The following is a 14,959-nucleotide window of genomic DNA, read 5'->3' as shown; positions in this document are numbered from 1 at the left end:
AATCAATCAATCAGTTATTTTATTTAGTCCATTATCACAAATGTTACATTTGTCTCAGTGGACTTTATAGTTTGTACAGAATATGAATATGACACCCTTTGTCCTTGGACCCTCACATCAGACAAGGAAACACTCCCAAAGAAACCCCACAGTTTAAAGGGGAAAATGGAAGAATCCTCGAGGAGAGCAACAGAGGAGGGATCCCTCTCAGGACGGACAGACGTGAAATAGATGTTGTGTGTAATTTAACCTCTTAAGCCCTGAGCCTGTTTTTCAGGTCTCAGGCTCGAAAATGACATTCCCAGAACAAATGACCATATCTTCCCTTCTAAAAGGGTTAAATTAATAATCTTTTTTCTCAAAGTAATGATAAACCTGTGAGTTGGATGTAGAAAAGTCAGAATCAATATAGATGTTTTTTATTTTAAAGAAAATTTAGATTGAACATGGTAAAAAACTGTAAATTATAGTGTATATAGGGGCCATTTAGGTGGATTTTCCTTATCTCTGGCCCCCCTTCTTCGATTTTGACATGTGACATCTCTTTCTGACCGTTAGAGCCAATAGAATCGAAGGGAAATCGTCCCGCACACACGCATGTTTAAAAAAAAAGATGGCGTCTTTGCGCACACAGTTTTGCTCCAGAGTGAAGCTCTCGGTCTGACATCTCAAAACCGAAAAGCAGATGTATTGCTCATGGATTTTGAGAAATCATTCAAGGTGACACAGACACATTGGATTAACCCAGTGGTTCTCAAACTTTTTCTGTCAGGAACCCCCTTTGGAGAAAAAAAAAAGTCGGGCCCCCCCAACACAAATAGTCAGGCTCAGTGGCGGCGCCAGAGATTTATTTTGGGGGTACTGTGGGGTAGCTTGACGTTTCATAGAGGGTGCTCAAACATTTAGGGTTTCCCATTAATGTCCCGGGCGCTACAGTGGAATGTTCTACTGCAACACTCCCCACGCACACACAATGTACCCGCGACTGTTACAATGAAGGCTTGATAATCAGCTCACGGCATATAGGTGTAAGCAGGGGTAAAGTGCTATTTTTATAGGTGGTATGTGGACCTCACATAGGGGGGTCCGGGTGCAAGCTACCCCGGGAAGATTTATTTTTAAATATTGAAGTTAAAAGCATCAATCTGGTGCACTTTGAGAGCAAAATTAAGAGATCTATGGATACATCTCTCAACACAGAACTGTAAACAGATTTACTATTTCTTTATGGATATTTTACAAATCACTCCCCTTTTAAACATTATACATTTTTTAATGTCATATAGTATTTCATACCTGTTTTTAATTTATTCTCTTATTTTTTTATAACTATAATGATCATATAAACGTGTGCCTCGGAAATAATTGTTTACATTAATGGTGACCAAAACGTTTGAGACCCACTGAGATAACACTGAGAGAGTCCTTGAGCTCACTGAGTCTCCCAGTCTGACAGGAGAGGACTCTCCTCCACCTTGTTGTCCACTCCTTATATCCGTTAGCGTAGCACGCTAGCACCAGAAGCTAACCTCAACGATCTCCGGTACCGGTGCGCTCTCTCTCTCTCTCGCTCGCGCACGCACACACACAAAATGGCTCGTTCCACACACACACAGAGCCAAGCTTTAATGAAACACAGAGACCCAGACGTAATAGTACTGTACTGTATCATATTATTTTCGATTCAATAATTTTTCAAAATATGATTTTTCTTTTTTTAATCTTTTTTTTATTTTTTATTAATAACCATTTTTCCTCCTGGTCTCTCGCGCCCCCCTCCTGTCATGCCTCTGCGCCCCCCATTTTGAGAACCACTGGATTAACCTATTGATTAACTTCAGCATCGTTTTTATCGTTTTAATGCCATTGAAGACCACTTTTGACCAGACTACCACACAGGTGAGCTGTGGCGTTTTTATATGTACAAAAGTGGTGGGGCACAAAAAACTTAGATGTCTATAAGCTTCTGCAGTGAGCTTCATGGCTGGTGAGGCACTGGCACTGACTCTTCAGGTTTACAAATATTATATTTTGACCTAAATCAAAATATAATATTATTTTCAAAAGCTTTTTTTGTCTGATGCTTCAATTCATTTTAAACAGACAGTTCAACAAAAGGATACCCAAAAAATGTAATTTTATCATTTAAATATTGAATTGTAAGATCCCATTTTCAATAAAATTGCAGTCTTACCTTGACTTGAAGATTAAGTCCATTTGCCTATCCTTCTGGACAAAAATCTATATTACTTTTTTGTAAAAGTCCTCCTTATGTTCTTGTAGTTTCAAAAGTCTATCATAAATCTAATCTAATCAATAGATTTATGATTCGAAAATTATAAAAGTAGGCTAGACATGTGGATATTATCCAGCTGAACAAAATGTGCATTTATCTAACAGCTACGTTTCCCACAGACCTTATTTGGAGCTATTTTCTAAAATCCTATGGAGAAATCTCATTGCTTTTTTGTCGAGGGAAGCCATGCGCAGCTTACTTCCGGGTTTTAGGACGCCTCACTGCAGCTCTCTCGTCTCCTCTTCACACACCACACTTTTCGCGGCACACGTACTTACAGCCAATCAGCTCTGAATGATGTGAGATGACGTATGGTGGGGATGGCAGCACTATGCCCCTATGGTCATTATTTTGTTGCCACACACATTAAATAGGAAAATATTCTGAGCATGCGCAGTGTAGTTTTTACAGTCACCGTTCACTTAGACATAGAGAGGGAGGGGCAGGATCGGGTTTTGTCCCACATGGCTCAAACAGCTCAATAGGCACACACTGTAGACACTAATTAGAAGAACACAGACTAAAACAGCAATGTACAGACGAATCAGATGATTAAACATGATCTTAAAATATATTTTATATATTTTTTAATTTATTTTTTGCATTTTGTTGTAATCATTATTTGTAATACTTTCTACTGACACTAGGTGGGGCTGTGCCCCACCTGCCCCTAATGACCAGTCGCCACTGCAGGTGAGCCATTTTGCCGTTTTTAGCCTCCGGTTCCGGGGGCCTCCTGCAATATCTTACAGAAAACAGTGTCTGAGGGCATGTTCATTTAATAAACTATGAATGTTTTATATCCATACAGAAAGAAACTCATCTAACTGATCATTTAAAAAAAAAAAAATGTTTTAAAACCTCACAATGCTAACGCTGAGCCTCTGAATTAGCAATGAGCGAAAAATGCTAACAGATGACTGCACCGAAATTCACTCACAAAACCTTATTATTTATCTTTGCTGCACATCTCAACCCATCGTTTCACATCGTGAGGGGACACAGAATCGATGGGTACCCTCATTATCACTCAATTATACGAACTCTCGGAGATAATAACAAGAACACACATCAAAACATATGGAGCTAGTTAGCCAAAAACGGCAAAATGGCTCACCTGTGTGGTAGTCTGGTCAAAAGTGGTCTTCAATGGCATTAAAACGATAAAAACGATGCTGAAGTTAATCCATAGGTTAATCCAATGATTTCTGATAATCCATAAGCAATAAACCTGCTTTTCCGTTTCCAGATGTCAGAGCTAGAGACAGCTTCACTCTGGAGCAAAACTGTGGGCACGAAGACGCCATCTTTTTTTTTAACATGAGTGTGTGCGGGACGATTTCCCTTCGATTCTATTGGCTCTAACGGTCAGAAAGAGATGTCACATGTCAAAATCGAAGAAGGGGGGCCAGAGATATGGAAAATCCACCCAAATGGCCCCAGAAGAGGGTTTTTTGCTAAATCTGTCTAAAAAGGTCAAATATCACTTGTTTTGCATCAATCTTGTTACAGGGTACTTATTATATGTTGTACTTTGGATTCATAAAGCTTTTAGTCCACTAACCCATCATCCAAGGTTAGTTTTCACTATAAGTACAAACTATTTTTTGGACGGACACTAATTTACAGTTTTTTACCATGTTCAATCTGAATTTTCTTTAAAATAAAAAACATCTATATTGATTCTGACTTTTCTACATCCAACTCACAGGTTTATCATTATTTTGAGAAAAAGTATTATTAATTTAACCCTTTTAGAAGTGTAGTTATGGTCATTTGTTCTGGGAATGTCATTTTCGAGCCTGAGACCTGAAAAACAGGTTCAGGGCTTAAAAGGTTAAGCGTACTCTTAAAAACGGATAGGCTGTCTGCCGCCCGAACACAAACTGGAAGCTGATTCCACAAAAGTGGAGCTTGATAAGAAAAGGCTCTGGCTCCCATTGTACTTTTAGAGACTCTAGGAACAACCAACAACCCTGCATTCTTGGAACGCAATGCCCTAGTACAGTGATTCTCAAATGGGGCTACGCGGACCCCTAGGGGTAACTGTTATTGCTCAGGTTAATCTCGCCCCCCTCCGACGTAAGTGTGAAGTATTGGTACTTGCCGGGCAGCCAAATGGGGCCAGCTAGAACCGGTTTTCGGTACTTAGAGCCGGCTTGCTGCGGTGGAAACAGGAAGAACCAGAGCTAAATCAGGCTCTAGCCCGGAACCACGCCGAGCGGAAAGCATATAGTATATATATTGCAATAGTATATTATAACAAATAGACATTTCAATGGAATCGTGGTTAAAACGTAGCAATACTACAGCAGGGAACGTGGACAACGGAGAAATAAAGAAAGCCAAAATTGAGTCAAAATGCCGTCAATATCAGGAGGCGTATGCTTTGATGGGATTCACGTCCACAAACGGCAACCCACCCCAGGCATTGTGTTTTTTCTGTGGGTAAAAACTAGCCAACAGCTCAATGAAACCAGCGCACCTCCAGAGACAACTCAGCACCAAACACCTGTGTCACGTTGGTAAGCCACCGGAGTTTTTCAAAAGAAAACTTGCTGAGTACAGATCCTCCCAAGAGATTATGCGAAAAGCCTCCACAACATCAGCCAAAGCGCTGGAGGCATCGTATGCGGTATCATTGCTCATCGCTAAAGCCAAAAAGCCGTTCACGATCGCTGAGGACCTGTTACTCCCAGCTGCTGTTGTTTTGGCCGAGACGATGCTGGACAGAAGTGCCGCGGAGAAGTTAAAAACGGTGCCTCTTTGAAATGACACCGTTTCACGCAGAATAGAACGAATGGGAGCAGATATTGTTGAACAAGTTGTGGGAAAACTTGGCGAAGCATTTTCACTCCAGCTGGATGAATCGACCGATTTCAGCGGTAAGGCTCAGCTCATTGCTTTCGTGAGATACGTGGATACTGACGACATTTATGAAAATGTGCTTTTCTGCAAGGCCTTAGAGGGGAAAACAACGGGGGAGGACATTTGTAATGTTGTGAATGATTTCTTTATTGAAAACGAGCTGGACACTGGAGAAACTGCATGAGTGTCTGTACTGACAGAGCTGCCTCAATGACGGGCCGATTTAAAGGGTTCATGGCACGTATTAGGGATAGAAATCCAGAAGTGCAGTGGAATCACTGTGTCATACACAGGGAAGCACTGGCGGCCAAAAAGCTGAGTCCTGTGTTGCAAGACTTTTTGAACAACAGCATCAAAGTGATTAACTTCATCAAGTCAAGGCCACTCAATGCGCGTCTGTTTCACCGCCTTTGCGAGGACATCGATGAACACACCCAACTACTGCTACACACAGAAGTGCGCTGGCTCTCTCGAGGGAGGATACTGAGCGGGCTGTTGGAGCTACGATCGGAGGTGCACACCTTTCTGTCAGAGCAAGGATCTCCCTATGCCACACTGTTTGAGGACACAGATTGGCTTGCAAAGCTTTGCTATCTGGCAGACATATTCAGCAAATTGAATGAGCTGAATGTGTGCATGCAGGGCAAGAACACCAACATTCTGAACCTGTATGACCAGGTGGGTGGTTTCGTAAAGAAAGCAGAGTTGTGGAAACGGGCATGTGCACCTGCTTTCCTCAGGTAGATGCTTTCCTCTCCAGTGAGGATGTGCAAAGCGCTCCAGTCAAGTCCATTATAGAGGAACACTTGGCCAACCTGATAGTTAGTTTCAAGTCGTACTTTCCAGACATGGAGGACAAACCTGCACAGCTTGATTGGGTAATGTTAGAAATTAAAATCAATGTTTTATGGCATAATTTAGTTAGAACATACCGTCGGTTTAAATGCTATTTTATTCTGGAAAAAAACGGAAGTTCTCAATACCAAGCTTTTATTCTGAAAATCCTTCATGACGACATCCGGGACTACCGTCCATTAGTATCATTAAAGTGGCTATTGACGCCGTTAACATGTGTTACATATAAAGTTATGAAAGAGATAACGAGGAGAAAAGGCATGTGGAAGTAAGCAATGAATGTAAAATGTCGAAATCCTCTGTTTAACGCAATATCGGACACAGAAGACCGAGGGGGAAGTCTCCTACGTCACCACAGCCCCCAGAGAGGAGGAGCGAACAGCCAGCAAGTGGGAAAGAGGCTTGTGGGTTCTCTTTTGCTTGGCCGACCACAGAGAGGGAGCTTTTCTCTCTCTCTCACTGACCATCTTCTGCTTGTAACATTACCGCGCCATTTTAATTAAAGTACCCATTTGAACCTTCTCAGAGACTCCATTAGTCTCCCTTTTTAAAGCTTCTCTCCTGGACGCGAGAATAACGAACAAAGCATAACAGTAAGAAACCCATTTCTTCTGTCAGAAGCAAACAGAGAAAAGCTTCCTCTCTGTCACCAGGAAAAACTCTTGGATGTGTCATCTGACCGCAGCCTAAAGATGACATTTGAAAACTCCACTCTCACGCAGTTTTGGGTGTGTGTGAAAAAGGAGCATCCTGAGCTGGGAAAAACAGCTTTGGAGCAGCTACTGCCCTTTGGATCCACATATTTGTGTGAAGCCTCCTTCTCTGCAATGACTGATCAAAACAAAGCAGAGAAACAGACTGGGCCTGGAAAAGAGTCTGATCACTGCTGTGTCCTCTCTGCCACCAAGGTCCTCAGTGAAGGACAAGCACACGTTTCACACTCAATTGAGTGCTAAAGTGCTCTTATTATTACGTGTTAGTGTTATTGCAATTTATAGTTTATTTATTATTACAATTGTTTTTTTTTTTTGTCAATGTTTTGACACTAAATTGTGTGTTCTATTTTAAAATGCAGTTTAATGCACCTACAACTCATTAATAGTGTAATTGCAGTGTTATTACGTAGTTTTTTTGTAATTGCTCATTTGTGTTACAATGTTTTGTTTTGTTTTTAACCCTTTCATGCATTGTGACTGCTTATTTAATGCTGTTTTCTTGTTTATGCATGGGGTTTTGGATGGTAGCACATCAGGCACCACATTTTATTATAATATTTGTGTATTGTATTTTATAGTTTTTGAATAATATAACATTTTGTTCATTGGTTCGTTAAACATATAATTATTACTTAAAAATCTGTTTTACATTTTTTTCGTTATGTTCTTTGTTTGTTGTAATTCATGAAGGAGTTAATAAATCACACACTGAAGGAACATCACTATATTGTAATTATTTATATAGGCTTTTTCTATCAAACATGTTCGGGGTCGGTCAGGGGGTACTTGGGTGAGAAAATGTTTCAAAGGGGGTACATTACTGAAAAAAGTTTGAGAAGCACTGCTCTATAAGGAGCCTGTGTAAGCCAAAACTGGAGTAATGTAGTCCCTTTTTCCTTGTTCTTGTCAAACGCTGCAGCATTTTGAATCAGCTGAAGCGACTTAACTGACTTCTTGGTACACCCTGATAATAAAGAGTTACAATAATCCAGCCTAGAAGTAACAAATGCATGGACTAGTTTCTCTGCATCGGTTTGAGGCAAGATATGCCTGATTTTTGCAATGTTACGTATATGAAAGAAGGCGGTCCGTGAGATTATTTTTATGTGGGCGTTAAAGGATTAATCCTGATCAAAGATAATACCAAGGTTCCTTACAGTCTCACTGGAGGCCAAATTAATGCCATCCATAGTTAGTATATCTTTAGATAGTTTGTTTCCTAGATTCTTGGTGGTCAAGTACAATAACAGTTTTGTCTGTGTTTAAAAATCCAAGTTTATAAGTCCTTGAGGCAATTTTGTATTTGAGAGTAATATGCCAAATTAAACGAGATTCTTCAAGCTTAGTGGAACGCCATATCCTTTCAAGTTGTCTCGACTTTTGCTTTATTTTGCGGGTTTCGGCATTATGCCATGGAGCTAATCTATGTTGTTTTATTTTCTTCTTTTTCAAAGGAGCAACAGAGTGCAGCGCACCTGTAGCTCTATCAACTACATGATCAAATTTGGATGGAGAAAATGTTGTATAAGATTCCTCCTTTACATACAGACATGCTATCGAGTTAAGTGTTGATGTAATATCTTCCTTAAATGTGGCTATAGCACTAACAGATATATGTTGTACTGCAGGGACTTTTGACTAATGGCTTGTAGTCTAGTAACAACAATTCAAAAGTTACAAAAAAATGGTCGGATAAAGCAGGATTATGCGGTTCGACTAATAGTTGCACAATTTCAATACCATAAGTCAGAACAAGGTCGAGAGTGTGATTATAATAATAATACATTAAATGTATATAGCGCTTTTCCTGGTGCTCTAAACACGTATAACAGTGGGTTGGGTTATTTACACTTTTACTGAAACCAATAGAATCTAATACAGAGTTAAATGCAACAGAAATACTTTTTATCATCGTCAACATGAATATTAAAGTCACCCACAATAATGACTTTATCTGTTTTAAGTACCAAAGTTGATAAAAACTCAAATAATTCTGAATAAGGACCTGGGGCACGGTACACTGTAACAAATAAGATTTATTGCAATGTTTTCCAGGTCGGAAAAACAAAGCTTTCAAAGGAGGTATCATTTAATTTAGGTTTAGTATTGATAAGTAAACTTGAGTCAAATATGGCTGCAACTCCACCTCCTCTGCCTGTGAAATGGTTATGTAAATGTGTGTGTCATCTGCATAGCTTTGGTAACTTATTTTATGATTTTTGTATTTTATTTGTTATTATCTGAGCCAGTGGTAGCATGTAGATGTTAAAGAAAGAGGCCCCAAGATTGAGCCTTGAGGAACCCCACATGTCATATTTGTCAGTTGTTAGTATATGTTAGTAATAGTGCCCTTTTCTGTTTTGACTCTAGGCATCATCTCCATCGTGATCTTCACTGTGCTCTGCATCATGGTGTTTGTGATCCGTCACATGTTCCGCCACAAAGGTTCCTACCACACCAACGAGGCCAAGGGCGCCGAGTCAGCAGACTGTGCTGACGCAGCGATCATCGTCAACGACCCGGCCTTCACTGAAACCATCGACGAGAGCAAGAAGGAGTGGTTCATCTGAGCCGCCCTCACCATGGACATATGACATTAGGATGTATGTAGTTTTTTAAGCATAGGTAGTAGTAGTGAGGGCCCCACCTGTGGACCCTACAGGATGTGCCGAGTGGTTTATTTAAAGAATGATGGACAATGGACACCATGGCATCACAGCATGGGTATTAAAGCACAGGGCTGCCTGCTAAGTGTGACAGGACCACAGCCTCAGGTGGTGAAGATGAGAGGGACTGTGCTCATTATCTTTTATTTGAGTGTTTATTTGTATCACTGTTTATTTCATTTTGTTAAATAATTTATCTTATTTCATTTTTTTTATACAAGCAATATATTTTTTCATAATTAGTTTTACTTTGTTTTAGTGTATTTATTGTTTCCAGATTAAGATCTTCTATGCCTTGCACGACGTGCCGGTATATAAGAAAATAATGACATTTATTGTAATGATCATTCATCCCAATCTCATTGTCTTAATCTTTTAATTTTACATTTATTTCAGTGAAGTGCATTTCTGACTGAAGCGTTTGTTTGTGGGTGTGGGTGGGGGGGGGGGGGGGGGGGTCCGCACTTGCCAGCCTGTCTGCCCAGGAGATGTAGCCATGACTTTGGACTAAGAACGGAAATGTCACATTTCTATTTATTTTGATATTTATTGATTCTCTTATGATTGCATATGTTATTTTACTATTACTGCTGCCAAATTAGTTGAGGGGTTGACCTTGAACTGAGTCCTGTCCACTGAGCTCCACTCATGGTTTTTACTTTGTATTAGCAAGACCAGTACGTGATAATGCTAAAAAGCTTTAGACCATGTGCTGTAAGACTTTTATTTAAGGAACTTAACAATTTTTGAGGAATCTTCTGGAGTGGTATCTGACTAAGAGTTTAACTTAGTGCATCCTATGCAGAGACAGGTGAGGAGGGATTTAGTGTATAGACATGAAGCAGGAGGAATCACTTGACTCATTCTATGCTGTTACCGATGAGACAGAGGTGGAACCTGACACTATGGGGACAGGACTTTTGCATTTTCAAGTATTTTGGAAGAATTTAGCAGTGTTATTGGTTTTGTATTTATTTAGTCTTAGTTAATTAGTGGTCATAGTATGTGTGTCTGAGGGTGTTTAGCAACACAAACACAAACACAAACAAGGTGGCCTGAAAGGACTCTTAAGTTCACAGTTCTTCTCAAATCTGTCCTTTAAAGGCGATGTCTTTGTTCTTTGAGAAGTAGGGAGGTTCTATGGAAAATAATGTATGTTGCCCACATACAAAACTATGGCATACATCCTGACAATTGATTGTATTGCATTTGTATTCCTTTAACTGCACTGCAGTGTAATGGCATGCTGTTTGACACTGAATGACACATATTTCTGTTTGATAAGCCGCTGTGGCATGTCATTGCTTTTGCCTCATGTTATATGCAAATCACTTTGCTAAACTGTACTTCTTTCATAGCTGATTTCTCATTATTTGTGCTTTTCTCATTGTCTTGAAAAATGTGATGCTTCCTATTGGGAAAAAAGTAAAAAATATGAGTCAAAATCACACACTGGCTGTTGTTAGTGTTTTTGACCAAACACATCTGGATCCAGGTGTTCAGCTTCTGGAAGATGCCGAACCCCTACCTTTCGACTGAAAATCCTACTGTATACTTCAGGAAATAAAACATTATCAGTATGGAGATGTTGGCGCTGGGAATAGAGGTCCTCCATGGATGGCAGCTCGTCCTGGTGATGTGCTGTGCAGTTTTCACCACCCTCTGTAAAGCCTTACGATTGTGGGCGGTGCAGCTGCCGTACCAGGCCGTGATGCAGCCAGTCAGAATACTCTCTATCAGAGGTGGGACCAAGTAATTGTTTTGCAAGTCACAAGTAAGTCTCAAGTCTTTGGACTCAAGTCACAAGTAAGTCTCAAGTCTTTGGACTTAACCTGTTAAACCCCATCCCCCCGCCCCGGGCGGAAAAAAAACGCATCATCTGCAGGAAACAGCATCTGAGGGCTTCTTAATATTTAATAAACTATGAATGTTTCATATCCATGTAACGGGAAGAAACTCAGCTAACTGATGATACTGTATGAACCATTTTTAGCAAAAAAAAACACAAGGCTAACGCTGAGTCTCTGAATTAGCCCTGAGCGAAAAAATGCTAACGCCGTTAGCACAGAAAACACGGTATAACACCCTTATTACTTATCGTAACTGCACATCCAACATATCACTCCATGATCAGAACTCGCAACATTATAAACAAAAACAGACATCACAACACGTAGCATAGCAAACAAGGCAATATGTCTTACCTTTGTCGTTGTCTGATCAAAAGTTGTCTTCAATGGCATTAAAACGATAAAAACGCTACTGAAGGTTAATCCATAGGTTAATCCAATGTGTCTGTGTCACTTTGAAATAATTTCTATTAATCCATCAGCAATAAAACTAGTTTTCAGATTTCAGAGCGTAAAACAGCTTTCGTTTTGGGCAAAGTGCGTGCGCATAGCCCCCACTTCTCAATGGTAACGGTGATGTGTATGTGGAAATTCCCCTTCGATTCTATTGGCTCTAACGGTTAAAAAGATATGTCAATCATCAAAATCGACCAATGGGTTCCAGAGAAACGGCAAAAACGCCCATTTCCACCCAAATCACCTCAGAGGTGGAGTTTTTTTTGCTAAACCTCTCTAAAAAGGCAAATGTCACTTGTTTTGCATCAATCTTGATACAGGGTACTTATATGTTGTACTTTGGATTCCTAAAGCTTTTAGTCTACCTTACCATCATCCAAGGGTGGTTTTCACAATAAGTAAAAATAATTTTTGGACGGACACTATAATTTACAGTTTTTTACTATGTTCAATCTGAATTTTCTTTAAAATATCTAAAAAATCTATATTGATTCTGACTTTTCTACATCCAACTCACAGGTTTATCATTACTTTGAGAAAAAAGATTATTAATTTTCCCCTTTTAGAAGGGAAGATATGGTCATTTGTTCTGGAAATGTCATTTTCGAGCCTGAGAACTGAAAAACAGGCTTGGGGCTTAACAGGTTAAATCACAAGTAAGTCTCAAGTCTTTGGACTTTAATCACAAGTAAGTCTCAAGTCTTTGGACTCAAGTCACAAGTGAGCCTCAAGTCTTTGAACTCAAGTCACAAGTGAGTCTCAAGTCTTTGAACTCAAGTCACAAGTAAGTCTCAAGTCTTTGGACTTAAATCACAAGTAAGTCTCAAGTCTTTGGACTAATGTCCCGAGTCAAGTCCCAAGTCACGATGGGCAAGTCCAGTCAAGTCCAAGCCCTAAACTTTGAAAACCGACAAGTCATTATGTCCTTTCACCAAAACAGAATATAATATATAAAATGTACACAAATCATGAATCATGTATTTTTTCTCAAACAAGTTGCTCCTGAACGCAAACATTAAAGAGTACGATAACAATAATAACTCAATCAATAAATGCATAGTTGTTCCTCATCATATTGCAGATCAAACTGCTCTTTATTAGTCATATTAATAATTTACTAATCAATTTTCTCTCTGCTGGTAAAGTAACGTGTTTTCTTCTATTTTGAGAGGGATCAGTAAGGTAAGGCTACCGTGACGGTTTGATTCAGAAGGAGTTTAATGTATAAGATCCCTGATGTTGAGGTAACCAGAATGTTTATTTCCACTGTGTACAACATGTTGTAAGGAACCCACAATCTATCTTTATGCAAGGGATAATGTGCAGCGAGGCGGTCTCTATGGGGAAGAGAACACCTGAATCTAGATCCCTCTGCAGGTGGTACTTTAACTATATTTTGATGCTAATACTAATACAGAGCCCTGCTCTGAAGGTTATTTTCATTTTAGAAATCCTGCACTCAGCTTTGCTTTCTCCAACATCATTGAAATGCAGCCAGATGCTGCTTATTTTTTCGGTTTTTGCCAATTTCTTGACTTTTTCCGACGCGCTTGCATTTAAATCCGGCTCCTCGTCTCCTCGTCTCGCTCTGTGTAGCTGGCCTGTACCACTACATTTGCTGTCTTTGGAGCGTCTGCTCCCACATAACATGTCCTCGCATATGATTGGCCGCATGGTGGCCCAGCAAAATAAAGTCCCGCCCCTCCCTGCAAGGATTCTCAGCAAGAGTAGGAAGGGCTGAAGATTAGGCTCTCCCTGACGGGAGTCTGGTCTTCTAGCGGCATCTCGCGATCGGCGTGTTGGAGACCCCTGAATTAAAGTATCAATTCACCTCAAGTCAGAAGGCTCAAGTCCAAGTCAAGTCCCGAGTCATTGGTGTTCAAGTCGCAAGTGTTTTGTGATTTTGTCGAGTCCAAAGTCATCAAATTGGTGACTCGAGTCTGACTTGAGTCCAAGTCATGTGACTCAAAGCCGCCCTGAGTGAAGCCGCCATGTTGGCTCACCCATCACACAAGGCCCCCATCGCTATTACCGCCGACGCGTCTGACTACGCTGTAGGCTTGGTGCATGAACAATGGGTCGCCGGCGCCTGGCAACCGCTCGCCTTTTTCAGTCGCCAGTTGACCCCCAGGGAGCGCAAGTACAGTGCCTTCGACAGGGAACTCCTTGGCCTCTAGTTGGCGATTCGCCACTTCCGTTTCCTGCTGGAAGGCCGGGAGTTTACGGCGTTCGTGGATCACAAGCCACTCACATTCTGCATGTCCAAGGTGGCCGAGCCGTGGTCCGTCCGCCAGCAACGCCAGCTCTCATACATATGCGAGTACACCACGGACATCCGACACATCGCTGGTAAGGCTAACGTGGTCGCGGACTGCCTCTCCAGAGCGGTCATCGGAGCTGTACAGCTGGGCCTCAATTACCTCTGCATGGGCACAGACCAGGCCTCTGACCACGGGGTCCAGACCCTCAAGGCTTCGGACACAGGATTGTGCCTGGAGGAGGTCACGGTCGGTGACTCGGGCGTGAAGCTGTGGTGTGACATCTCCACGGGCCAGCCTCGACCGCTGGTCCCTGCGAACTGGCGCTGACCCGTTTTTGAGGCGATTCACAACCTTTCCCACCCGAGCAGGAAACCGTCCGTGAAGTTGGTGTCGCAGAAGTTTCTGTGGCAAGGGCTTTACAAGGACGTGAAGTCCTGGGTCGACTGCGTGGCCTGTCAACGGGCTAAAGTGCACTGCCATACTAGAGCCCCTTTCGAACTTTTTGTGGTACCTGAGAGGAGGTTTGACCATGTCAATGTCGACCTCGTAGGTTCACTGCCCCCCTCTCACGGTATCACCTACTGTCAAGTTTTCCTCTGTTTTTGTGCAGATTCCCCATTTGAAAGGGACTTGAGGCATCTGCTGGACTTTGAGAACAGGACTCCACTCCAATGAGCGTTAGCTGAGTTTCTTCCCGTTACATGGATATGAAACATTCATAGTTTATTAAATATTAAGAAGCCCTCAGACGCTGTTTCCTGCAGATGTGTTTTTCCGCCCGGGGACGGGTCGATGGGGTTCAACAGGTTAACAGTTAGGCCCTGTGGACCAACGTAGCTATTACACATTTTTGTTCGAGCGATAGAACTATTAACGAAGCACTTTTATACTAATAAAGGACTGGCTTATCTAAAGCCAGTTGAGTAGCACTTGAAATGTTTTTTCTCTATGAAGCCTGATGTACTTATATGATTCTGTTTTCTTCAAGTTG

The 14,959-nt window shown here is 41.2% G+C and overlaps 1 protein-coding gene across 1 annotated transcript in view; it reads left to right on the top strand.

Annotated features, from left to right (window-relative positions):
- The window catches only part of LOC117539994 (contactin-associated protein-like 2), an 88,920-nt gene extending 78,069 nt beyond the window's left edge, over positions 1 to 10,851 (top strand). Inside the window, exon 25 of the mRNA XM_034206375.1 lies at positions 9,106 to 10,851. Within this exon, the coding sequence (XP_034062266.1) occupies positions 9,106 to 9,305 (200 nt within the window). The 3' untranslated portion in view covers positions 9,306 to 10,851. The remainder of the gene's footprint in view (positions 1 to 9,105) is intronic.
- Positions 10,852 to 14,959: the final 4,108 nt, after the last annotated feature.

This window comes from Gymnodraco acuticeps, unplaced genomic scaffold, assembly GCF_902827175.1.
Source record: "Gymnodraco acuticeps unplaced genomic scaffold, fGymAcu1.1, whole genome shotgun sequence".
Classification (NCBI taxonomy): domain Eukaryota; kingdom Metazoa; phylum Chordata; class Actinopteri; order Perciformes; family Bathydraconidae; genus Gymnodraco; species Gymnodraco acuticeps.
Note: the sequence above shows the minus strand (reverse complement) of the source record. Positions and strands in the feature narration are given on the sequence as shown.